Source organism: Saccopteryx leptura, chromosome 13 (genome assembly GCF_036850995.1).
Source record: "Saccopteryx leptura isolate mSacLep1 chromosome 13, mSacLep1_pri_phased_curated, whole genome shotgun sequence".
Lineage (NCBI taxonomy): Eukaryota > Metazoa > Chordata > Mammalia > Chiroptera > Emballonuridae > Saccopteryx > Saccopteryx leptura.
This window is the reverse complement of record NC_089515.1, coordinates 24,419,850-24,444,871: the sequence shown is the minus strand read 5'-3', so window position 1 is coordinate 24,444,871 and position 25,022 is coordinate 24,419,850. Positions and strand designations below refer to the sequence as shown.

Below are 25,022 nucleotides of genomic sequence, written 5' to 3'. Positions count from 1 at the left end.
ATAATTGTGGCTATTTTAATACTACATCAAAAGTCTATAAGAGATAGTTCCTTAAAGGTTTGTTGCTTTTTGTTTGTTTGCTTTTTTCCTTGAAAAGTTCGTTGTAATGTGGAATCTGAAACTATACCAGTAGACTTTGGGTACAGTTATATTAAAGTCCTTTGGTCTGAAATCTTCCTTACAGAAGAATTCTGAATAATTTATTTAGATCCTCACATACTCCAGGAAGTAGAGTTTAATTCCTACCCCTCACCCTTCCCTGAGGGTGGGCCAGACCTAGTGACTTGGCTTCCAAACAATAGAATTAGGGAAAGGGAAAAATAAGTAACCTTATGGTGGAGAAAGCTGGGAATGCTACCTTAATAACCAGGTGGCGAAGGTGAGCATTCGCCTGTGATGTCATGTGGCCACAGACGCTGCTGTTTTCTGTAATGTTAATGGAACAGGCTCATTTTGTCCGTTTTTAGGAAAATGTCTGCCAAATAAGCCTAGATATTGTGCTTTGTCTGCAAAGCACAGACACTCTTGAAAGCACTCATCCTTTCAAGAAAATTGATGTTCAGGGAAAAAAGTGGCCAGAAACAATTGCACAGGTGGTTTTCAAGACACCATTGGACTTCAGAATGCCACAGAAGCGTTTTGTGGCTGTTCTCATGGTGTCACATAGAATGTTCAAAGACAGGTACTTGGTGGGCAAGATTTAATGAAATGAAAAACTTTTACTGCTTCTTTCGATATTTTTAAGAGAAATGGATTTTCCTTCCTTTTACTAGACATGGTGGAGAATCCAGTGAGTGACCACTAGTGCATTTTGCCACTACTGCCTTGATTCTTGCTCAAGCACCTGTGCACCATTGGTTCAAATACCAACAGTTTGACTTTGCACCCCTTTTATGAAAGGGTCTTCTTGGACATCCTTATGGGTCCCTGGACCACACTTTGAGAACTGCTCTCAGTGCTGGCGGGTGGCTCAGTGGATAGAGCGTCTGCCCCAGTGTATGGAGGTCCTGGTTGATTCCTGGTCAGGGCACACAGGAGAAGCAACCATCTGCTCCCCTGCCTTCTCTCTTCCCCTCCTGCAGCCAGTGGCTCAGGTGGTTGAGTGTGGCCCTGGGTGCTGAGGATAGCTCGATTGGACTGAGCTCATCAGCCTCAGGCACTAAAAATGCTCTGTACTCGAGCATAGTCCCCGATGGTAATTACTGGGTGGATCCCTGCTGGGCACAAGGAGTTTGTCTCACTATCTCCTCTCCTCTCTCTGGCTGAATGAGAACTGCTCTCCTAAAGTGGCAAGTGCTAAAAGGTCACACAGGAAGAGCTGACATTAGGGAAGACCAATTTCATTAGGAAACAGCAGTTCTGTGGGGGCAGTGCAGGGTGTGGAGAAGGTCATTTTCTTCTGGAGTAACTGGTCTTGCTTTGTGGCTCATGAAACTTCTGTTTGTAGTATTTTCATACCATTTTTAGATGCTGAAAGGCAGACTTTGATAATCTGGTACCTGTGTTTGTAGCTACCCTCACCCCCCAAGCGTGCCTAAGACTTCATTCAGGAAATTCAGAAAATTACTTCCAAACCTTTGTTTTCTTCTCTTTAAAGGTAAATCTCACCTGGCTATTGTGCAGCGAGTAAACAATGAGGGAGAAGGCGATCCATTTTATGAAGTTCTGGGAATTGTCACCTTAGAAGATGTGATTGAAGAAATCATCAAATCTGAGATTCTAGATGAAACAGATTTATACAGTGAGTAGCATTGCCTGAATGTAATTTCCCCAAACCTTTGCTTGTTGGTCATGCTGTTTGGGAGTCACCTGAAATCTCTCCAGTTATCGTCCGCCCCTATTTCTAATTTTGCACTCTGTGTGTAGGCTGTGTACAGCCTGTCAGTGTATTACTGTCCCTTCACTGGTGGGAGGAGGAGAGCAGGGGCAGGTCCTGTAATGTCAACTGGCTTTTTTTTTTTAAAGCCAGCTATTTCTAATCATTGGTCTGTGCATTACTTGCCCTGACAGGAAAATTCCATTTTGCATAATTAGGTAAATTGTTTTTAGATAAATTTGTTTCTATTTAAGGTCATAATTCAAGTACTTAGAAAGTGAGGAGGATTTGTTAAATGGATGGATAGCAACTGTTTCAATTTTCTTGCTCCCCGTGGATCAGGGTAGAGGGGAGGGTTGCAGGAATGTTTTTTGCTGGGGTGGTGGTGATGAGGCAGGGCTGTAGCAGGCAGGACAGGGTGCGGTACACAATCAGATGTGTTTTCCGTTTCTCTGTTCCTCTGCCTTCTTTGGGCTGGGGAGGGAATGGCCTGGCTCAAGAGATCGGAAGGGCAGTATCCACACCTGTTTGCCCAGGAGTAGGCTAGATCCTGGGCTGGGTGTTGAACCTGAATCTTGTCCTTTCTACGTTCACAACTGGATCATTGACTGTGGAAATTAAACCTTCTTCAGCCTCACTCTGAGCAAAGCAAGACTCTTTCAAGAGTTTCATAATCCCGAAGGAAGATGGCCCGAGGCCTGGGAGAGATGTTTGGGGTCTCAAAAGCAGGATAGAGAAAGCATTTGGGCTCTGTTTGCCCTGTCTAGCTTTTGAAACATGATGTGGAGGTGGGAATGGGTCATTCAGATGGCCTGAGGCACTCAAGACAAAGCTCATCTTGCTCAAAGCAGAGTGATTTTATTCAGTTCCACTAGAAGGGTATGTTTCTTATTTTAAAATTGAGATAAAGTCTTCCATGTACCCTTAAAAGAATAAACTATATTTAGCCAGTGACCTGCTTCTGAAATGTATCTTATTTACTCCTCACATCTGTATATAGTGTTCTTACAAAACACCAGCTTATCCTTTTGATACTTGGAGAGTAGTCAGAGGTCTCATAATAGAGAGTATTGTCTTAGGTGTCTACATTATTTTCATTGTTCCTCACAGTGACTGTTTAATACCAAGTATGTCTGTGAATATTTGTGTTTTCCCAAGGCTAGTACTCATAAGAAACATAATTCAGACATTTATGAGATCTTATGTTTGTTAACTTCTGTCAAAACTTGGCTAGACTGATTTCAGACAGAAGTGTTGCCTGAAGTACCTTATTGATAAGAAATGCCGAACTTGTGGTTTCGTGTATGTTCTTGATTTAGATAGGTGATCAGGGATGATGACTTTTGTCATTAGAATATTATTTTAAAATTTTGTGTTGATTTATAGGGTCTGATACTCAAAAAAATCTGAAATAGAAGAGAATTATAAGTTATCATTTTCCCCCCAAGACAAACCGAGTAAGCAATCTGTTTCTCGCTCAGCGTGAAATGGTAATGCAGAGACTTTTGATTCTTGGGAAAGGAGCAAGCTTTTGGGACCTTGTCTTCACCCTAGTTTTTTTTCTTGATGATTATTTTGTCCAGAAAAATACCTGAGAAAAGGGTTGCATTGGATGCCTTCTAAATCAGGAGCCCACAAGCGCTGGCTCCCTGGTTTGGTATGGCCCACAAGCTAAGAATTTTTAAATTTTTGGGAAAAAAATGAAAAGAATAATTATTTTGTGACATGTGAAAATGATGTGAAATTCCATGTCTGTGATAAAGTTTTATTAGAACACAGCCATTCTGATCCGTTCACATATGGCTGCTTTTGCTAACCAGCAGAGTTGAGGAGTTGCAACAGAGACTACGTGGTCTTCAGAGCCTGAAGTGTGTATTTCCCATCCAGCCCCTTACAGAGGAGGTCTGCTGACCTCTGTTCTCGGTCACTTTCTTCATATTTGCTTGACCTTGAACTCGTGGTCTGGGGTAGAAATTAAGGTAGCAGATGTTACTGTTAAAATGCTGTTCTTGTGAAAGTGTTTTTGTTTCTTAGAAGATTGTGCTTGTGTACTTGTTTTCTCTTTCAGCCCAGGCTGCCAGCCTCTTAAAGGCAGGGACGCATTTCCCTTGTGTCTTGTGTAGCACAGTGATCATTCGCTGCCATGTGGTGACTGACACCGAGTAGCAGGAGGTTGTGTGCGCATTGCAGGCTGCATCCTCTGTCGCTGTGTGGTTATGTAGGTTCTGTGAGGGGAGGGATTTTGTCCCAGGCTGCCCAGTAATGCACTTGTAAGGGCTCTAAAGAGCCTCATGAATTATGTTTCTAGTTGCTACTAATCTGAGTGCCTGTTATTTACCTTGGATAGTGTCTCCACTGTGCAGCACTGATCTGATGAGGATTCTCTCTCCCTTCCTCTTTCCACGTGGTGTTTGTACGTGGAATGCCTATAATCTTGAGACAGAGTCTAGCCGTGCCAGTGTATTTTGTTATTTTTATTCAAAAAGAGCCCTGATCTAATGAAATGCATTTCCTTACTTTTTTCTTATTCTTTCCTCTTTTCTTATTCTTTCCTCAGCGGATAACAGAACGAAAAAGAAAGTGGCCCATCGTGAAAGAAAGCAAGATTTTTCTGCCTTTAAGCAGACAGACAGCGAGATGAAGGTTAAAATATCCCCACAGCTTCTCTTGGCCATGCACCGTTTCCTAGCAACAGGCAAGTGCAGCTTATCACAGTTTGAAATCTCTACCAACCCTGGAGCGTGTTTCTCACCCACCACTGACTGGGGTGGGCTGGGGGTGGAGACCGGGAAACGGGGTGAAAAGTAATGCCACTTTTGTGTTTTGTTTTCTGTTTGTTTTTTGTTTTGTTTTAGTTTTGTTTTTTTCTTTTTAAATTCTCTCCTCTCCTATGTTCAGTGTCGGCATGAACTCTCTGAGACATTTACCAGGGGTGGACCAGTAACTTAAAATTGGTCTGAAAGGTAAGGATGAATGTTAGTGCCACGCTGCATGTGAACAGTAGGCCAGGTCATCGCTCCCAGCTCAGCCCCTGGGAGAGCCAGCTGGCGGAGTAGGCTGACAGTGTGAACCAGGCACGGCCGCACCGGGTGCCGGACAGTTGAGTAACCCTCTCTGCAGCTTGCCTTGGAAGAACAGTTGGATATGAGTGATAACACAGGTGCTGTGATTTGCAAAGAAGAAAAATAGATTTTCAAAATTAAATCTTTATCTTGTATGGTTTTAATGAAATCAAATTCTAAGAACTTGGACATGGATTTCTTGATGGCCTCTTCAAATCAGATTGTTAACTTGGGCCCATGCCAGGAGGCAAGTGTGTGCATTATTAAAACCACCAACCCAGCCGGCACTGACTGCTCCAGAGAGGTCAAGGTTGAATGGACTTAAGAGACTGGCTAACCCTTCTCACATCCCCAGTGGCTCTCTAGGTGAAGGGTGAGCTCTGTTGGCCAGGGGAAGTGTGAGAAACTCTCAAAGCACCCAGTGACCTGTAGAAGACGTCTGTGTCCAAGATGGGCAGCCATGCCTTTCAGCTGCGTGCAGCGCACTTAAAATATTTTGAAAAGAAGGCTGACGGCTGCCACGTGATGGGATGTGATACCCTCTTTAAGATCGTGTGTTCAGATAATGGAAATGCTCACAATATAATATTTATGACATGGGACAATACTCATAATTTAAAGTGAGACGAAACAGGGTACACAGCTGTGCATACAGGAAGATGATAGTGTGATTTTGTGTGTACACACACAGACACAGCACACGTGCCAGGGCAAGGACTTAGAAGGAAATGCCATCACCAATGGCTTGGAATGGTGATGAGTGATTGGTTTATAGGTCATTTTTTATTGTCCTCTTTATCTTTTTCTGTATTTTCCAAAATTTCTACAATATACAATCTTATTTTGTCATTACAACAAAGCACAGAAGCTAATACAGAATTTATATTTTTCATAGATAACATAATTAAAAAAATTTTTAAACCGATAAACAGTATCTTTAACTTTCTTATTCTTTCTCTAATTCTGATACTGTTCTTCATTTAACCACAGTTTAAAACTAAATGTTATCCTGCTCTGCCTCTGAGATACTATCAAGTCCAGTTTCGGTATAGTAACCTTAAATCAGCACTTTTTGCTTTTATTTTAAATAAAATTGATGTCTTTGAAATATAGATCAACCTAACTTTTTTTTTAATTGGCAAGTTGGAGTGCATGTTGATGTGAGCACGTGCCTTGCTTTCATCCCGAATCTCTCCGTGTCCCTTGTTCCCTGACTCTCTCAGGGCAGTTGAGCGGGAGAATGAGACTTGGGGCACTGCGTGTGCACCTGGTACTAACCCACACCTTCGTGCTTCCTGACCTTTGCTTCTTCCTTGGGCTGTTGTTGGACAGTCAGACCATTGTGGCTGTTGAGGGGCATCCTGACAGTCAAGGAGCCTGCTTCTGGTTGATTTCATTTGTATCAGTCAGGAAATTAGGGTGATTTTTTTTTTTGTATTTTTCTGAAGCTGGAAACGGGGAGAGACAGTCAGACAAACTCCCGCATGCGCCCGACCGGGATCCACCCGGCACGCCCACCAGGGGCGACGCTCTGCCGCGACCAGAGCCACTCCAGCGCCTGGGGCAGAGGCCAAGGAGCCATCCCCAGCGCCCGGGCCATCTTTGCTCCAATGGAGCCTTGGCTGCGGGAGGGGAAGAGAGAGACAGAGAGGAAGGAGGGTGGGGGGTGGAGAAGCAAATGGGCGCTTCTCCTATGTGCCCTGGCCGGGAATCGAACCCAGGTCCCCCGCACTCCAGGCCGACGCTCTACCGCTGAGCCAACCGGCCAGGGCCTAGGGTGTTTTTATGAGACCTGAAACCAATGGCAGGTTGAAAAGGAAGAATTTTAAAGAGGCAAATGTGAAAATTCAACATTTTCTAATTTCTCCCAGGTTATCTGCCCCCAGTGGTTCACCAAGTGGAAGCCTTGTTAATCCATATTGTATCATGTCGATTCCAAGTATCCTTATTATCTAAACACCTTAATTACTAGTATGATTGTTTCCATCCATTTGAAGTGTAATATCAAGTTGTGTTTATATCTATAGAAGTAGAAGCGTTTAGTCCATCCCAGATGTCAGAGAAGATTCTTCTAAGGCTGCTAAAGCACCCCAATGTCATCCAGGAACTGAAGTATGATGAGAAGAACAAGAAAGCCCCAGAATACTACCTCTACCAGCGCAACAAACCTGTAGACTACTTCGTTCTCATTTTGCAGGTCAGAAGAATTATTCAATATGCAGTTGTTTGATCTTATTGAGTGCCCATCCTTCAGGTTCTGAGGAGAGCCGGTGTAGGTGAATGGGTGTCAGGTTTTGCATATTTCTGGGGTAGCTGTCTAAGTGGAAGAATTCCATCTCCCTGTTTTTGTATCTATAAAATAATTCCAATATAAAGCAATGTCATCGGTTAATTTGATTTCCAATACTGAAGGGCAGTTAGTGATTACTGTGGACCTGAGTCAGATGAAGAATGGTGAATCCCATTGTTCGTGTTTTTTAGAGACTTTGGGGGAATTACTTATAGGGTCTAAATCTTGGCTGGACATTTGAAATTTAAGTGTTTTGAGTTCCTTGGGTCCTCTTTTTATCTTTTTTCCCTGCCCCCAAATCAGGATTTGGTCTTAGGGCTTCCTCGAGATATTTAGTATCTCTTCCCTTAACACCCATCAAAAAATCCATTTATTATTGTTTTTATTCCTGGTTATTAACCAGACTCTTTTACAGAGGAACCAATGTCACAATCACAGCCTCTCCGTGGTGACTTGATTCTTTATCACTGTAAAATAATTCACTGCATAACGTGGGAAGGTTGATCAGGTCTGAACCCTCCCTGGGGCTTTAGTGCTTGAGTTAACAGGGAGCCCTTGTAATATCAGTTTGACTTAATAGAGCGCCATCCTTGGCATGGAGACCAAGTTGAACGTTTCTATGAGCAACGTGCTGGTTTTATTCACTTCGTGTACTTCTTTATTGAAGAATTACTTTATAGGAAATTTGAGTTTATTTCAGTACAAGAATACTAGCCCCTTGAGCATTCTCATATTTCTTGGTTACTTCCAAGATATGAATTGGAGGTATCACGATAAAAGTGGGTTAGTACTTGGTAGGACCCTAAAATTTACACAAGTCCAGCAGGGTCCCGATTATCTAAATGAATTAAGAAGTTTCTTTTTATTTGAAAGGAGCTCTTATCAGATATCTAGGTGTCAGAAACTTTAGAAGGTGCTGTGTTCATGTCTGTGCCTCCATGCTTGAATAATATTGTGGCATTTGGAAGGAGAAATGAGGAACTAGAGAAATGGGTTAACTAGTTACCTGCTGCTTTCATACTGTTCTTTCTTTAAACTTCTGTTGGCAAGGTTTTCTAATTCAGTACTCAATTCCTCTAACCTTACTTTCATTCAACCCTGAATTGTGTTTTTCTTTTATGGGAGCTAGATAAGCTAAAGCTCTGCTGGGGCTGGGGAATTTATTTACTGCAGTGAGGGAATAAAACGTTCATGTTTCTCATAACAGCTGCAAGTATTCCTTAAGCCTTGAGAAAGTTTGAGTTACATTACAGTTTCCAGGATTGACATTGTGAATTTTAGTAATAACATTAGAAACTGTGAGGCTTTCAGTTGTCGATTTTTATATAGTTAGCACTTACGAAGTTGTGATTCAGTAATGCTCTGTTGGTGTATAAGAAAGGCATCCCCTGGCTAATGGATCTAAAAATAGATTTTATGGAAGACGGACTTCATAATTCCTGCCTATTCACAAGTAAATCTCTTAATATATAAGATCTTTTTGACAAGGCGTTTATGTATATGTACCTGTGTTGGAATACCTTTGTCATGCGTATATATAAATATGACAAGTTTTCTGAACAGTTGAACTGATCCTGTCATGTAGGTTTTATAAATAGCTAAATGCTGGATTAAAAGGATTTGTGGAGGAGTTTAAATGATAGTTTGGTGAAAATCATGTTCTTGCAGACCAGACAATTATCCGAGGTACACCGAATATAATAACAAAATGATATATACCACAGTACCCTGTCAGTCTAGCGAAGCTATCAGGACTTACAGAGTACACCCCTAATTATATCAGTTATAAATAGAAATACAGGTTGTGGGGTGTTTCCATTGCATCTTCAGGGCGTTAACTCAGAAGCCTTCGGCAGACTCGGCCTTCCCTTCCTGCCCCAGCCGATGAGCTGCCCTCCTCTGCACACACTAGGAAAAAACTCTGAGTTGTTGATGTTTGGATTATAATTAAAATAGAAACACATGGCTTTGAGTTTAAACCCTAGATGAAATAAAGCCTGGTTTATTCAATGGAAATAATTTAAGTAAGCTTAATTAAAAGAATATGTTACCAGGTACATGTCTCCTATGTCATATGTATTAAAGGCTACAACTTAAATTTTACCTGAAAAAGTATATTTTTAAACTAAATGTATTGGGGGATCCACTAGGGCAGCGATAGGACAATAAATAGTGCAAGGAAGTTACTGGTTCTGCATGTCTTAAAGAAAGTAACAAAATACATATATGTAAAAGCAGAAGTGAGAGGGAATATAATTTTGGTGAAAAGTTTTTCTACCTCCATAAAAGAGCAAATATACCAAGTAAAAATGTTAGTTTTGAATTGCAGAATTAAAAAATAAAATTAACAGAAATTTGGAGAATATTAAATGTAAAACCAGAAAAATATACTTCTTAAAAAGGTTTATGTGACTCATAGAAGTTGATCATTTACTCTTATGCCACATGGATGTTCTAGTAAATTGAGAGATAGAAATATTATCAGAGCACATGCATAGATCATAATGAAGTAAGTTTAGACATAAAAACGCATAATTGGGCCCTGGCCGGTTGGCTCAGCGGTAGAGTGTCGGCCTGGCGTGCGGGGGAACTGGGTTTGATTCCCGGCCAGGGCATATAGGAGAAGCGCCCATTTGCTTCTCCACCGCCCCCCCCTCCTTCCTCTCTGTCTCTCTCTTCCCCTCCCGCAGCGAGGCTCCATTGGAGCAAAGATGGCCCAGGCGCTGGGGATGGCTCCTTGGCCGCTGCCCCAGGCGCTAGAGTGGCTCTGGTCGCGGCAGAGTGACGCCCCGGAGGGGCAGAGCATCACCCCCTGGTGGGCAGAGCGTTGCCCCTGGTGGGCGTGCCGGGTGGATCCCGGTCGGGCGCATGCGGGAGTCTGTCTGACTGTCTCTCCCCGTTTCCAGCTTCAGAAAAAAAAACAAAAAAACAAAAAAACACAGAATTGAAATGTACTATTTTATTTATTTTATTTTATTTATTTATTTTTTTTTTCTGAAGTTGGAAACGGGGAGGCAGTCAGACAGACTCCTGCATGCGCTCGACTGGGATCCACCCGGCACGCCCACCAGGGGGCGATGCTCTGCCCATCTGGGGCACTGCTCTGTTGCAACCAGGGCCATTCTAGCGCCTGAGGCAGAGGCCATGGAGCCATCCTCAGCGCCCGGGCCAACTTTGCTCCAATGGAGCCTTGGCTGCGGGAGAGGAAGAGAGAGACAGAGAGGAAGGAGAGGGGGAGGGGTGGAGAAGCAGATGGGCGCTTCTCCTGTGTGCCCTGGCCGGGAATCGAACCCAGGACTCCTTGCACGCCAGGCCGACGCTCTACCACTGAGCCATCCGGCCAGGGCCGAAATGTACTATTTTAAAGTTGTGATTAATTCACTTACAAATTTTTTTATTAAGATGTTATTTATTGATTATACAGAGAGGAGAGAGAGAAAGAGTGGGGGGAAGAGGAAGCATCAATTTGTAGCAGGTGCCTCTCATATGTGCCTTGACTGGACAAGCTAGGGGTTTTGAACTGGTGACCTCAGCATTTCAGCTTTTATCTACTGTGCCACCACAGGCCAGACACAAAGGTTTTATGTGTAAAGCACAGAAGAATGTATAATATGCTCTCATCTGTGTAAAAGAGGAAGCTGTATTTTTCCTTTTATCTGCGCATACATAAGCAATGTTTCTAGAAGGTTCCTCAAGACACTGGTAACAGTGGTTGACTTTGAGGACTGGGAATAGGGTGGAGAGGAGACTTATTTCTTCCTTTGAATTTCTTGCCAGGTGCGTGTACTACCTATTTAAATAAAACTCATTAAAATTAGCATTAGTGGCAAAAACCCTATATAGCACCTTCAGATTGTCATAAAATAGTTATGATATGGTAAGAAACTATTAATGTCTACACCATATCTTTTATTTGTCAAAGTTTCGAGATTGTATTCCTTTAAGTACTTAAATAAGGAAAAAAGTAGATATCTGTAATTATCTAGGAAAAGAGCAAAGCAACAAACCAAAAAAACCAACAAATGATATAATAAAGGTTATCATGAAAATTTTAAAATGGAAAAACCTTACAACCCTTAAAAATATGAAGATTTTGGCCTGACCAGGTGGTGGCGCAGTGGATAGAGCATCGGACTGGGATGCAGAGGACCCAGGTTCGAGACCCCAAGGTCTCCAGCTTGAGCGCGGGCTCATCTGGTTTGAGCAAAAAGCTCACCAGCTTGGACCCAAGGTTGCTGGCTCGAGCAAGGGGTTACTCGCTCTGCTGAAGACCCGTGGTCAAGGCACATATGAGAAAGCAATCAATGAACAACTAAGGTGTTGCAACACGCAACGAAAAACTAATGATTGATGCTTCTTATCTCTCCATTCCTGTCTGTCTATCCCTCTCTCTGACTCTCTCTCTGTCTCTGTAAAAACAAAACAAAAATATGAAGATTTTGGTTCTTTTAAAACATTAACAATCATTATTCTATTGACATAATTAATGTGATAAAAGAGGGAAAAAATTAGTTTGCCCCTCCCCCTCAAAAACAGCTAGAATCAAAGGAATCACTTGAAAAAATATTGAAACTTTAATTGAAACTCAATTTCTATATTATACAAATAGAACAAGATGGTATAATAATCAAATGCATTCTTTAGGACTAACATGGGCTTAATCTAAAGTCTGATGATATGGGCTGATCTCATTTGTCAACATTTATGGAGAATTTTTAAATTAAAAGGGAGCAGTTAGAGAACAGCGTTCCCAGAGAGATATTCACCGTGACTGACTGGATTATGTTTATTTTAGGGATGCAGGGTTAGTTTAATATAAGGACAGCAGAACCCAAATGTGCTGTGTTAATTAGGAAAGCAGTAAAGAAAAATATCCTTATGTTCCTATCAGTAGATATCAGAAAGGCAGCTGACAAAATCAAGTATCCATTCTTGCTTTTAGAAAACAAACAAAATCTGTAAAAATCCACGATGAATATAATAAACAGAAAGGAAAAAGTGCTATAAAACTGGTTATGTCCTTAAACTGTGGTAGCCTCCTTTTGGGAATGCATACATACAATCCCTCATACATATGCATCTAAAGAAATCATTGTTTTATAAAGCTATCTGAGCAAACCTATTTATAGCAAATCTATTTATTATAAAATTATGAAAATAGACCATATGTCTAAGCTAATCAAATTGAGGTAGCATGAGGGATCATTATATAATAATGAAAGAAGAGGAAAACATACAAAATATATCAATTTAAAAAGATAGTGTGTGCATAGTAACTCTTACTATTACCCACCATTTTTCTAATAAAAATAGTCAAAGTTGTAGATCACTGTATAATATATACAGTTGGTGGTTTCCAGTGAGTGATTTGTCGGCCCTTGGGGGGGTAAAATGTCTAAATAAGCACATAAAACCTGAGTGCTCTTCCATTGCTCACAACCAGGTAATGACTTCAGTAAATACAGAGAGAGATGACTTCAGTAAATACAGTAAAAACAAAAGGAGTGGCTGTTTTTCTTTGCCAATTATATAATCAATAGAAAACTTTTTTTTTTTCTGGTGATAATTTTCTTGTCCATTTCATGCCTCAGATTTTTTGTTGTTATTCAGCTGCCTCATCTATACTCCTTTTTTTTTTATTTTTTTAACTTTTGACATGGACTTGAAAGGGTTTTTTCTCTCTGGAGTGAAATCTGGTGCCCCTCCGCTCCCACCCTCAGAGAGATAGGAAGGGAGATGAGAAGCATCAGCTCATAGTGTGTCACTTTAGTTGTCCATTGGTTGCTTCTCGTATGTGCCTTGATGGGGGGGGGGGCAAGCCAAGCCAGTGACCCCTTGCTTAAGCTAGCAACCTTGGGCTCAAGCCAGCGACCGTGGGATCATGTTGTTGATCCCACACTCAAGCCGGCGACCTCACGCCCAAGCTGGTGAGTCTGTGCTCAAGCTGGCAACCATAGGATCATGTTGTTGAGCCCATGCTCAAGCTGGTGACCTTGAGGTTTCAAACCTGAGACCTCAGCATCTCAGGTTGATACTCTCTCTACTGAGCCACCACTGGCCAGGCAAAATTTGTTCTTTTGTGGAGGTGACAGGTCGCATCTTAGAACTTACACAGCCCTTGACAATACCGAATACCATTTCACTTGCTATAGGGAGAGGATTTTTTTTCCTTTGGACAGAGACAGAGTCAGAGAGAGAGAGAGAGAGAGAGAGAGAGAGAGAGAGAGAGAGAGATAGAGATAGGGGCAAACAGACAAGAAGAGAGAGAGATGAGAAATATCAGTTCTTTGTTAAGGCACCTTAATTGTTCATTGATTGCTTTCTCATATGTGCCTTGACCAGGGGGCTACAGTAGAGTGACCCCTTGCTCAAGCCAGTGACCTTTGGCTCAAGCCAGCAATCTTGGGCTTCAAGCCAACAACCTTTGGGCTCAAGCCAGTGACCATGGGGTCATGTTTATGATCCCGCACTCAAGCCAGTGACCCTGTGCTCAAACTGGTAAGCCCACGCTCAAGCCGAGGACCTTGAGGTTTCAAACCTGGGTCTTCTGCGTCCCTGTCCAACACTCTATCCACTGCACCACCACCTGGTCAGGCTGGGAGAGGAATTGAAGCCTTTGGTTCCAAATTTTCTCATAGACTTTTAAGTTTTGCAAGGCCTTGTACTCAGTGAATAATGGGTTTTTAATCTTGAGTCAAGGACAAATAACACACCCATTTTAAAGAAAAAAGTTACTTGGATGCTATTTATTGGCCCAGTTTTTAAAATTCTGTTTAAATATGTGTAAATATAAAATTTGGCATAAGCTTGTTTTGCTTAGGACTCCTGTATACAACTATAAACCAAAACAAATTTGAGTTAATATTATATTCTAAATATGTGGACAACGTTTTGGCTGATAGGACAGCCCAGTGGCCCCAGCACTGAGGCCGGGGCTCTCGTGCAGGCAATTTTGTATTCGGTACACCTGGGTCCCCGTGTGCCCAGTAGTGACTGACCCCTCCAGCCCTTTGCCTTTGCTCAATGGGAGCTGTTCTGAGTGTTCGTACAGTATGTTGGGCTATTATTTGGCCTCCACTGGATATGACTGAGTAATTTATATGTTTTATTTTCCTTTGTTCTCTTCAGCTCGGTGCTTCTCACACTTTAGTGTGTGTAGGAATCACTTGGGGATCTTGCTAAATGCAGGCTATGATTCAGCAGTGTCTGGGGTGGAGTCTGCGGTGGGCAAGTCTAACAGGCGCCCAGCTGAGTGAGTAGCGAGGCTTAGTTAGCTGCGGTGGTTCAGGTAGCGGCTCCTGGCATGGCATTGTGATCATGGACACTAAGGCAAATGCTGGCACTGACATTGATAGGAGCACTCGGTTAGAAGATGGTCAACCAGATGATCCAAAATATGTGTAAGTTAGTTTTTGACCATTAAATACTCTTTTTAAAATTTGAACATTTATAAAGCAAACTGCAAAGTCCTGGGACATCTGCACGCCCCAGACTGAAAAATATTGCTAAAGAATGTTTGAGTGCCAGTCACCTGAGGCCATGAACACAGGCATCTTTGGGTTGTGCCTCCCCTTTTACTAGGACTGCTGGGCAGTGTTAGTGAACATAACCTGGCATTTATGCCCCTGGCATTTACCGTAATTACCTACTTTCAGGTGTCAAGCCCCAGTGAATACTAAGTGGTGGTGATTAAAAAATAGACAAAACTCAAGAAAAAGCAGGAGGCCAAGTAGATGCTTAGCAGCTGGTATCCGAGGGCATCTTCAGTGAGCCCATGGCATCTGCCAACCACTCGATCTGGTCTGTACTGACCAGAATAGGTGGCATAGGCTTGCACCCGAGGCCAGATACATCCGAGACTCTTAAGTACCTTGTGGAGGCTAGAAACTTTGAGAAGAGTTATCTGACACCTTCCCCCAAAGAGAGGTAGGATTCTGTGACGGTAACTCCACTCAGGAAGCCAGCTTTACTTGGGACACGGAGGCCTCTTTGTCTTCTGTCAGTTTACCAATGTGGCACCCCGGCTCCCTTTGGGAATCCATCTGTCTGTCCTTCCTGATTTTGTTGGTGATATGCTAGAGTAAACCTGTGGACAGTTCAAAAGTAAAATAGATATGTAGAGCCTTCCTCACATGGAGGAAGCTGTTACCTAAGATGACACTGATTAATAATATGGGGCCAGGTGAGCGATTTCCTCCTGGGGGACCCTAATTTGTGTGCTGCTAGGTTTATTTGAAAATGACCACTTTTGAGCCACTGACACACATATATGAACAAAAGATATGGTTGCTGGATGTTTCTAAAACTTGCCTGCCGGAAATCTTCACCCCTGTAGAGAGGGATGTGGGGCTGGGCAGTTTGGGAATTGTAGTCATAGAATGTTAGAACCAGAAGGAACCTCAGGAATCCTTTTACCCTATTGCAATGATATAAATGAAGTAGAATTAGCCTAGTGCGGGGGTTCCTAAACGCTGATACTGGACAAACTTTTCACTTGTTTGAGGCAAAATGAAGACAGTTGTAGTGAGTTCTTCATGAAGCTATATGTATTCAGGTTAAAAACCTATCTAAAATGATATATTTTGGAGTTAACATGTCTAATCTTTTGTGAAGTGATGGTAACAATAGATGTGTTTTTTAAAATATGTCTTAGAACTGAAATTTGGCAACCCTCTCTCTGTGCCCAGTATTGAGGAGGGACGTGCACTCCACTAGTGTTCGGAATGCAGAGATCTAGGAGCCGCTGACCTGGTTTGTCTTGTCTGGCAGCTTGATGGCTCAGACTCCAGAGGGAAGTAGCTGATCTACCGCTTGGGTGCTGGCGGAGGAGAGATCAGTTGAAATGGTGACAGCCTGGAGCTTTGGCTCTTGGTGCAGCTGCCTTGTTTAATTAGCACTCACAGGTGCTGCGACTTGGGAGCATTTCTTGCGAGGCCAGGGTGCACGGCAGTTCCTGAGCAGGGCCCTTGTGCACAGATAGCCTGGGAGCGCTGACTACGAGCTCTGCAGCCGCTAGTCACCCAGAGAGCTCTATTAAGGCCCGCTGCCCGGGTCACACCCCAGACTAGTTAAACCAGCATGCCTGGGAGAGGGAGCCAGACATCGGTTTTGTTTTTTGCTTTTTTTCTTTTAATTTTTATTTTTATAGATTGGGGTCAGGGAGACAGGAACATCAGTCTGTTCCTGTATGTGTCCTGACCGGGGACTGAACTGGCAACCTCTGTACTTGGTGACGAAGCTCGACTAAACTGAGCTATCCCATCAGGGCTGTTGTTTGCTCTTTAAATCCCCAGGTGTCTTCTGTGCACAGCCAGAGAATCTGTTTTGAGTTTGCTAGGCAGAGGCTCCGAGCCTGGGAGTCACGGGTACTTTCCCAGGAACTGTCCTTCCCAAGAGGTAGACCAGGTGGTGGTGCTCAGCCTTTTTTAGGAGTTATTGTTGGTAACTTGCTGGTTCTGACAATTATTTGGTCACAGAAGAATTGTGAACTGAAACTCACTTGCAGGGACACAGAACACAGAAGGCCCTGTAACTTGTAAAACAAATGATTGCGGTCGCGGTCCGCCGGCGCTCCGTCCAGGTAGAAGTCATCAGGGCCCCACTGCATGCTGTCTCCCTCCTGCGCTCCCGCGGAGCGGCCCTGAGCTGGTTCTGCAGCGCACCCTCCTCTCCCCAGGCTTGGAGGCCCTCCCCTGACCCGGCACTTGCCCTTCACGCCATCCTTCCTCCCGCCTTTGGCTTTTTCCCCCTCAATTACCGCCCCTGCTCCCTCCACACCTTCTTCCCTGGCGGCCTTCATCGGAGCCCCGGGCTGTCCTCGCAGACCTGTCTCTCCTGGTGGCTCTGCTGCCCACGTGGCCTCCCGCCTACCCTCCCTGTCCTCCCACTGTCCCGTTCCCTCAGGACTGTGCTCCTGCAGCCACCAGTGCCTCCCTCCTCCTCAACGGCTTCGCTGACCCTGTCTGTGTGGGAGGGTCCCTCTCCTGGTTTCTATGGTGACCCAGCTGTCTACTTCTGCTCTTGTCTGTTTCCTCCTCTGGTCCCACGTTGGTCTCCCGCTCCTGTGGCGGGTTGCACGCACTGGTCCTTTTCTCTTTCCACTGCCCCTCGCCCGGGTCTGACCTTCCTCCTGACCTTCATTCTTCATTTCAGCCTTTTTGATGGACTCTTCAAAACGCCTTGTTTTTATTTTATTTTATTTATTCATTTTTAGAGAGGAGAGAGGGAGAGAGAGAGAGAGAAAGAGAGAGAGAGACAGAGAGAAAGAAGGGGGAGGAGCTAGAAGCATCAACTCCCATATGTGCCTTGACCAGGCAAACCCAGGGTTTTGAACCGGCAACCTCAGCATTTCCAGGTTGACGCTTTATCCACTGCGCCACCACAGGTCAGGCCAAAACGCCTTGTTTTTAAAGGGACTTCATCCTCTGCTCCTGGCCGGCCACCGCCGCCCATGCCAGCCCTTCTCAGTTCTTCCGTCTCCACTCGGTGTCCCGGGTTCCCATTCACCCAGAGCAGGGTTCTGTTGTGGTTATCGAACACCCTTCCCGCCCTCACCCTCCTCTCTCCCTAATGGTTTCACCACTGTAGGGTCCCTTATCCACCCTGGTCTTTCTCCAGTCCTGTTACCCCTCTAGTGTGAGTCTAGACTTCATTTTTCTGAACCCCTACTCTTCTGTTCAAGATCCTGCCCTCAGCCCGTCACTCAGGGGGCCCCACAGTGCCCCTGCTTTCCCGGCCGACCCCGCTGTACTCCCAGCCAGACCGGCGAGGCTCCTCACACTGCTCCCTTCTCCTGGCTCAGTCAAACCCACTCCTCCTTAGATTTTTTCCTCCCTGTATAAAGTGGTCTTTATATAAGGACAGGAAGTATTTTTTTCCTCTAAATTCTTTATATTCTTTTTGTTAATTGATTTTAATTTATTGTGTTTACATAGATTCAGGTGTCCCACTGAATACATCTCCCCACCCCCGTGTTCCTTCAACATCCCCCTTGCCCCCCTCCTCCCAGCAGCCTCCCCTTTCCCTCCAGGATTGGCTGTTCTGTCCTCTGTAACACTGTTATGTATATATCATTTCACCAATCCTTTTCCTCATGTAGAGCTTTACTGCTTTGTAGCATTGATTTTTTTTTTAAAGATTTTATTGATTTTACGGAGAGAGGAGGCGGGGGAGTGAGAAGTATCAACTCAGTATAGTTGCTTCATTTTAGTTGTTCATTGGTTGTTTGCTGTATGTACTTTGACCAGGCAAGCCCAGGGTCTCAAACCAGGGACCTCAGCGTTCCAGGTCGATACTTTACCCACTGCGCCACCACAGGCCAGGCATTGACCATTGGGTTTCATGTGCTCTCCCCTGCCTGCTGGCCCATACGCTCTTCCAGCAAGGGCTGTCTTCCCACAGCACCGACTTGAGGACCCTGTATGCTTGGGTTTTCAGCATCTGTTTGCAGGTTGATTTTAATTATGGGTGAATTTTTCAGTTCCTTTCTTACAGCAAAATAATTGGTTGGGGATTGATAAAACTAATTATCCATTGAGTAAAAGAAGACCTAAAAGAGAGACAACAGAGTTTTGGGAAGTGACTTGAGGAAGTTTTTCCATAATTGGGAATTTAGTATAGAATGATAGGAAGTGTCAAAATAATAGAGTTTGCTATAGCGGTGGCATAGGATAGCATCTCGGTTAGAGCGTGTTCTACGGTTCCTAATCTTTCTGAGCCCTGCCCCAGTTTACAGAGGGGGATAATTGTGTCTGCCTCATAGAGTTGTGAGCATTAAATGCTTTAATTCATTGTGAATTGTTAGCGCAGTTCCTCTTCAGTAAACGGAAGCTTTTTTTTGGCCTTCATAAAAGATGCACCGTCGAGGCACCCTCTCACTAAGAGGCAGTTAGAGCCGTTCTGACCCTTGGCCTGGAAACCTAGATGCGCAGCTCACTTATTAGGGTGTTGCAATAGCCCGGAAACCGCTATTGAGCGTCTCCCACAAGGGAGGATGGTGGCCCCTAAAGCTAGTAGGGATGAGTAAGGGAGGCCGAGTCAGTCTGTCCCAGGGGAACTGGTCAGAGGGAAGGAGTTGTTGTAGACAAGTTAGAGGAAAGGGAGGGAAGGGAAAACCGGAGGGGAGGTTTTGTCCCGATGAAAGGAGACTTTCTAAAGGTGCTTTTCCAGGACAGTGAGGAGAAAGGACCATGCTGCTGCAGTGCCTCTGGGGAGTCTGGGCGACAGGGGACTGGCCTGCAAGACACCTGCTCAGTTGGTCAGGGGACCATGCTAGTGAGACGAGTTGTGGCCCTGGGAACCAGTGTAATCCTCTCTGTTCCATGGCCACAACTCATGTTGACCCTTGACCCTGACTGCTCCAACTCGGGTTCCTACAAGACAGCTTGGGTGACGGGCACAGAGCATCTGTCTTCTCAGTGTTTGTCCCATGGATGGAGCAAGAGCTCATCTTAGTCCTGGGAGGGCTCCTACCCACAAACTGAGGATGCTGGGAAAATACCAAGTGGACTGGAGAGATTAAACATCAACTTTCACTGTCCTCTCTGCATCCCCCACCGAGTCTAGTTTTCATATCTAAGATAAGTGGACCCTCCCCTCTAAGTGGGAAAGATGATCAGAGGCTTACTTCCTTGGCATTGTTGGAAAAGGAGTCTAGACAAAATCTAAGGAAGGACCAAATCTTGCTGAGGCTTTGCAGACAGTCACGGACTTGGACTGAAAATGCTGCCGTTTCCTTTCGCAGGGGAAGGTGGAAGTAGAGGCTGGGAAGGAAGGTATGAAGTTTGAAGCCAGTGCTTTCTCCTACTACGGCGTCATGGCCCTGACCTCCTCTCCAGGTGAGTTGCCCTCGGCTCGGGGGCAGGGATGTTTTAGGAAATGGTGCCCTTCTCCGGCCACTTTCTCTCCCTGCCAGCTGACCCTATTTATTTACTTCTTGAACTTTTTATTGAACTATATCATGTATACAAAAAACACCCTGCACAAAGCATAAGCATATACTCAGTGTGTGAGTTTTCACAAACTGAACACGCCAGTGTAAACCAGCACCCAACTCAGAGACAGGACATCCGCCACCCCACAGGACTCCTGTCCCCACGACACTCCCTTTCAGCCACTCTCCCCCAGGATTAGCCGCTGCCTTGACTTCTGAGAATAGACTAGTTTCGCCAGTTCTTGAACTTTATATAACTGGGATTAGACAGGTGTAATATATTGAGTGTGACTTCTTCCACCCAGTGTTGTCCCTGTCACACTCCTCTGTTGTCAGGGACACTTATACTTTATTTCTCCTCCTCTCTGTAGTGTTCCATCGTCCAGCTGTACAGCAATGCATGTCTTTTCATTGCTCAGGGACACTGGGGCAGTTTCCTGTGTGGGGCCACCGTGGCTGGTGTGGCTAAGAGCACTCCTGTGCCTGCCTTTTGGTGCACGTACGTGTGTTTCTGTATTGGGGAGCGGAGCTGCGGGCCACAGGGTGTGAGGGCATCTGCAGCTCGAGTGGCTGCCACCCTGCAGTTTCCCGCGCGGCCATGGTAGTTCACACTCATCCTTCAGGGGAGGGTCCTTTGCTCTGTACCCACCACTTGTATTGTTGAGCCATCTAAACGTTAATTATTCTGGAGGTTTTTAAATTTGCACTTTCCTAAGGATAAATGAGGTTGTTAATTTAATATTTATTTATTGCCTATATTCAGATCTTAATTGGAGAGTGGAGCTGGCCAATTAAGTCAGCCAGCTAGGGGTGCTCTGAGCACAAGATGCCAGCAAACAGTATCTGTCCTCGTAGGAACATGGACACAGATACCGGGCCTCCCCTCTGGGATGGGATTTGAATGGTCCTTGTTGGCATTGCTTACTTGGTGTATGTGCTTCCTACCTTATGCAGGCTAGAAGAGGGCAGGCAGGTAAACAGAGGTGCTGTAGTGCCACCTTGTGGTCAGAATGCCAAATTACATGCTATGCAGGGAAACAACTTTTGCAAACCTCAAACTTAAAAATAACCCATCCTAAAAAAAAAATACTGTCGGCCCTGGCCGGTTGGCTCAGTGGTAGAGCGTCGCCCTGGCGTGCAGAAGTCCCGGGTTCGATTCCCGACCAGGGCACACAGGAGAAGTGCCCATCTGCTTCTCTACCCCTCCCCCTCTCCTTCCTCTCCCGCAGCCGAGGCTCCATTGGAGCGAAGATGGCCCGGGCGGGCGCATGCAGGAGACTGTCTGACTGTCTTTCCCCGTTTCTAGCTTCAGAAGAATACAAAAAAAAAAAAAAAATACTGTCACTTCTGAAAACCAGCCTGAAAAAGGGAGCAATACCTCCAGACAGGTCTGTTTTTGTGACATTGGTCCTCGTCTACTGTGCCACATGATATCTCAGGCACCAAGATGTTACAATCAGAGAGCCAGAGACGTCAAGGATGCCCTCACATTTCTAAACCTCCCCTACCCCTGCTGCATCTTCTCACTGTCCCTGGGCAGGTTTTTGAGTCATATGGGCCAGTGTCCCCATTGTCTACTGCTGACTGCATCCAGAGTGGCCATAACCCCCTCTGACCCATTAGTTGGTGTCTGCTGTAAACTTGAAGGTGATCTTCTGTTTTTACTGCTTGTGAGGAGACAGGGAGGTTCTTAACAGGGCCGAGAAGATCTGAGTTACAGCCTCTATCCCAGCACATACAGTGCCTGCCCTGGCTTCCTCGTTATTGAGAGGCTATGGTAAGATGACCTCGTGTGCTTGTTAAGACCAGAGCGCGATGATTCGCACACGAGTGCTCTGTAACCGCTAGAACACAAGAGGAACGTCGGTAGAAGAGGTGTTGAGATTGTGACTGTTTTTGGCCACCAAACTCAAATTAGCCCAGGTGAGCAGAATCAGATTTATAAAGCAGTTTTGAAAAAAAAAGCTGGAAGGGTAACTTGCACATTTTTATTGTTTACTGGTTCTTGCAGCTCATACTGGCCCAGTTTACACTGAACTGTGGATTTATGTAAGGGTGGGTCCCATTCAGAAAAGGAATTGCTGAGTGGCCTTCTATATGAAAAGTGGTGGGGTGCCTTACCAAGCTGGAAATGCCAGAAAGGAAGGGAATTTCATTAATAGCATCTTGTTACAAAGCCAGTATTTTACTTGACTTTACAGTTCACATTTGGGATTTTGTATGTTCACTGAGAGATGGAATTAATACAGTAATTTCAAGGTAATATTTCTATTCATTTGATTGCTTAGAAAAATCCTACAAGAATCGGTTATCAGGATCTGCCCAGTTATATGTCAAGTATACCTCAATTTAAAAAGGAAAGAAAGAAACCTGCCCAGAAGATCTGACTTCTGCCCAGTGGGGCAGTTGACTGGATCCTTCAGATGGAGCTACAGCTCCTCCCTGGCTGGGTAATAGTGAGGAGGCCACTTTGTTCTGCTGTCCCCTGGAAATCTGCGTGTGACATTCTCTATTTACTTGGCTAATTTAGCTCCACTTTTGTGCGGATAGTTCTAAATCCGTTAGGAGAGCACGTTTTGAGCTATAACCCAATTGGGTATTAATGGCTTAAGAGATTTGTAGGTTAGTAAAAAGCATGTGACTAGGATTTCGGCCTCCCCACATTCCTCTTCCTGGAAAGCAGTGTGTGCTCTTGGTTTATTTACATAACATATAGGCTTTTTCATCTGAAATTGACGGCTTACATTGGTAGGACTGGTATCTACTCCTGTCCCGAGTGCAGAGATCTCCTTTCTTGCCTTTTGACATGGTCTCACCCTGTTTTTCTCCATTTTTCAGTTCCTCTGTCCCTGTCTCGTACCTTTGTTGTCAGCAGAACAGAGTTGTTAGCAGCAGGTTCTCCAGGTAATTCTGCATGTTTCCTTTTCATAATTCTTCTGATTGCCTCCCTGGACCCCCATACAAGCCATCGGCAGTTTTTCTGTAAGCTCTAGAACTCCACATTTCTGTGCCTTAAGACTGAGCTATCCAGGAAAGTATTAGCCTACAATAGAGGCAGAAAGGGTTTGGGCCACTGGGAGGGACTGTTGACACAGGAACAGATGAAACAGGGAAAGGGAGCCAATTGGCCCTGGAGTGCTGGCGTCCCCTGCCTGCCCTCACCACACCGCGGACCTTGGGTTTTCAGGGCAGCAAGGCACTGCATCTGGTTTCTTCTCTGGGAGGAGGCAGAGGCCCCCAGGACTCCACACTTCCGCAGGACATGTAGAGTGACAGCCTGAAGCACTAAGACCTGTTCTTGGAGAACTCTCAGCATTCCTGTCTCCTTGGTCCTTCCAGCATCTGTGGGAACGGGGCGCGTGTATTTCCCCCTCCGTCAGGCAGGTGGCCCCGCTCTCCTGTTTGTTTTGAATCCAGTGCTGGGCACATTCCTAGCTAGCTGCTGATGACTGCCCTGCAGGAACAGCGGTGGCGGCTGGCTAACTGTCCAGCTGCTAAAAACAAAGGCTAAGGTTTAATCTTTCTTTAATTAAAATTGCTGATCTTACTATTTGATAGTACAATTGTTCTGTATTTATTTTGTTTCATACAGCTTAGATTTTTAAAATCTGGTGAAATTTGTGTTTCAAAAACACAAAACTCTAAAATACTGATATTTGGTAAAGGAGGCAATACTTGTCTTGAAACTGATATTCCCTCAAATCTTGGCTCTGGAAGGTTTGAGGTGTTTGGGGTAAGATATACATAAGGCTATTTGAATCAGACCTGTTGGCAGACTCTGCATACACACGCATGTGCACACACATGTGTATATATGGTTCTTCCTCCCCCGTTTTCTTTGCTGGCATCTGCCACCTATTTAAAATGTCACAGAAGCTGAAGTAGAGTGACTTTTGGATGGAACTCATGGAAATGTCATTTGTTTTTTACGTTTCCCGTAAAACTTAAGAGATTTTTTAGCTCTATCCACTCTGTCTGACCCAGTAACAGAAAAATACGTTTTCGGGTCCAGGCCTAAGGGATGCTGGCATTACTAAAATATGATACACAGCTGGGGCCTGAACTAAAGCCGTGATTTTCAGCCCGTTCTATTAAGTGCCTTGTGGTTCCGAGGGAGAGGCTGGGAGTGTTTCTTCACTGTGTCTTTCTAGCTTGCTACCAAAAAAAGAGGATTCCTAGGTAGGATGAATCAAAACAGCCAAGACGAAAAGCAGGAAGACAATAATACCTCTGAGAAGGCATAAAGAAGAATGAAGCTTGAAAGTTGTTTTCATAATTGCCTAAAATTTTGGCATATAAACTTGGCAACAAAACATGACTTGAACTGGGGGGAGGCTGCTTAAAGTCTTCTAGCGATGAGGAAATAGACACACGCCCTGTTGCGCACTGATGCAGGGCCGACCGGGCTGGCGCCTGCAGTGCTGCAGACGGGGTCCTGGGAGCAGGGGCTGCTTCTCCAGACAGGCTGCGGGACCAACGCTGGGTCCTGGCAGAGCAGAGGATTCGTCTCCCACAAGCTGAGACGGTGGGGAGGGAGGAAGCTGCCTGGGAGTCTAGATACGTTGGAAGACCAGAGGAAATGTAATCCCCTCAGGAGAAAAGAACAGGAGACTCAGGAGCACTGCACCAGGGCCCAGACATCTACCTGCACAGTCTGGGCAGCAAGCAGAGTGCCCTTTAAATGGGTCATGTTTCTAACATTTAAATTGTAAACCACAGAAGGAAACGCCATCCTGAAAGTAGCTGTAGAAATGGTGATGTGATTTGGGGCTGAAGTTCAGAGATACAGGGATCTCTTGTTTGAAAACACTGCTGGGCATGTCAGCCTGGGGAAAGTTAGGACCAACAGGGAAAGGCGCCATCAGGAGGGTAGCAGGAGGTGGAGAGGTGTGGGAGGAAGCTGGCAGGAAAGAATGGAGTCAT

General features: G+C 44.8%; 1 protein-coding gene across 1 annotated transcript in view; it reads left to right on the top strand.

Moving 5' to 3' along the window:
- Positions 1-25,022, top strand: part of CNNM2 (cyclin and CBS domain divalent metal cation transport mediator 2) — a 176,199-nt gene that overhangs the window by 139,192 nt on the left and 11,985 nt on the right. Inside the window, 5 exon segments of the mRNA XM_066354740.1 lie at positions 1,598-1,741; positions 4,374-4,511; positions 6,906-7,075; positions 19,911-20,004; positions 22,938-23,003. Coding sequence (XP_066210837.1) covers positions 1,598-1,741; positions 4,374-4,511; positions 6,906-7,075; positions 19,911-20,004; positions 22,938-23,003 — 612 coding nt within the window.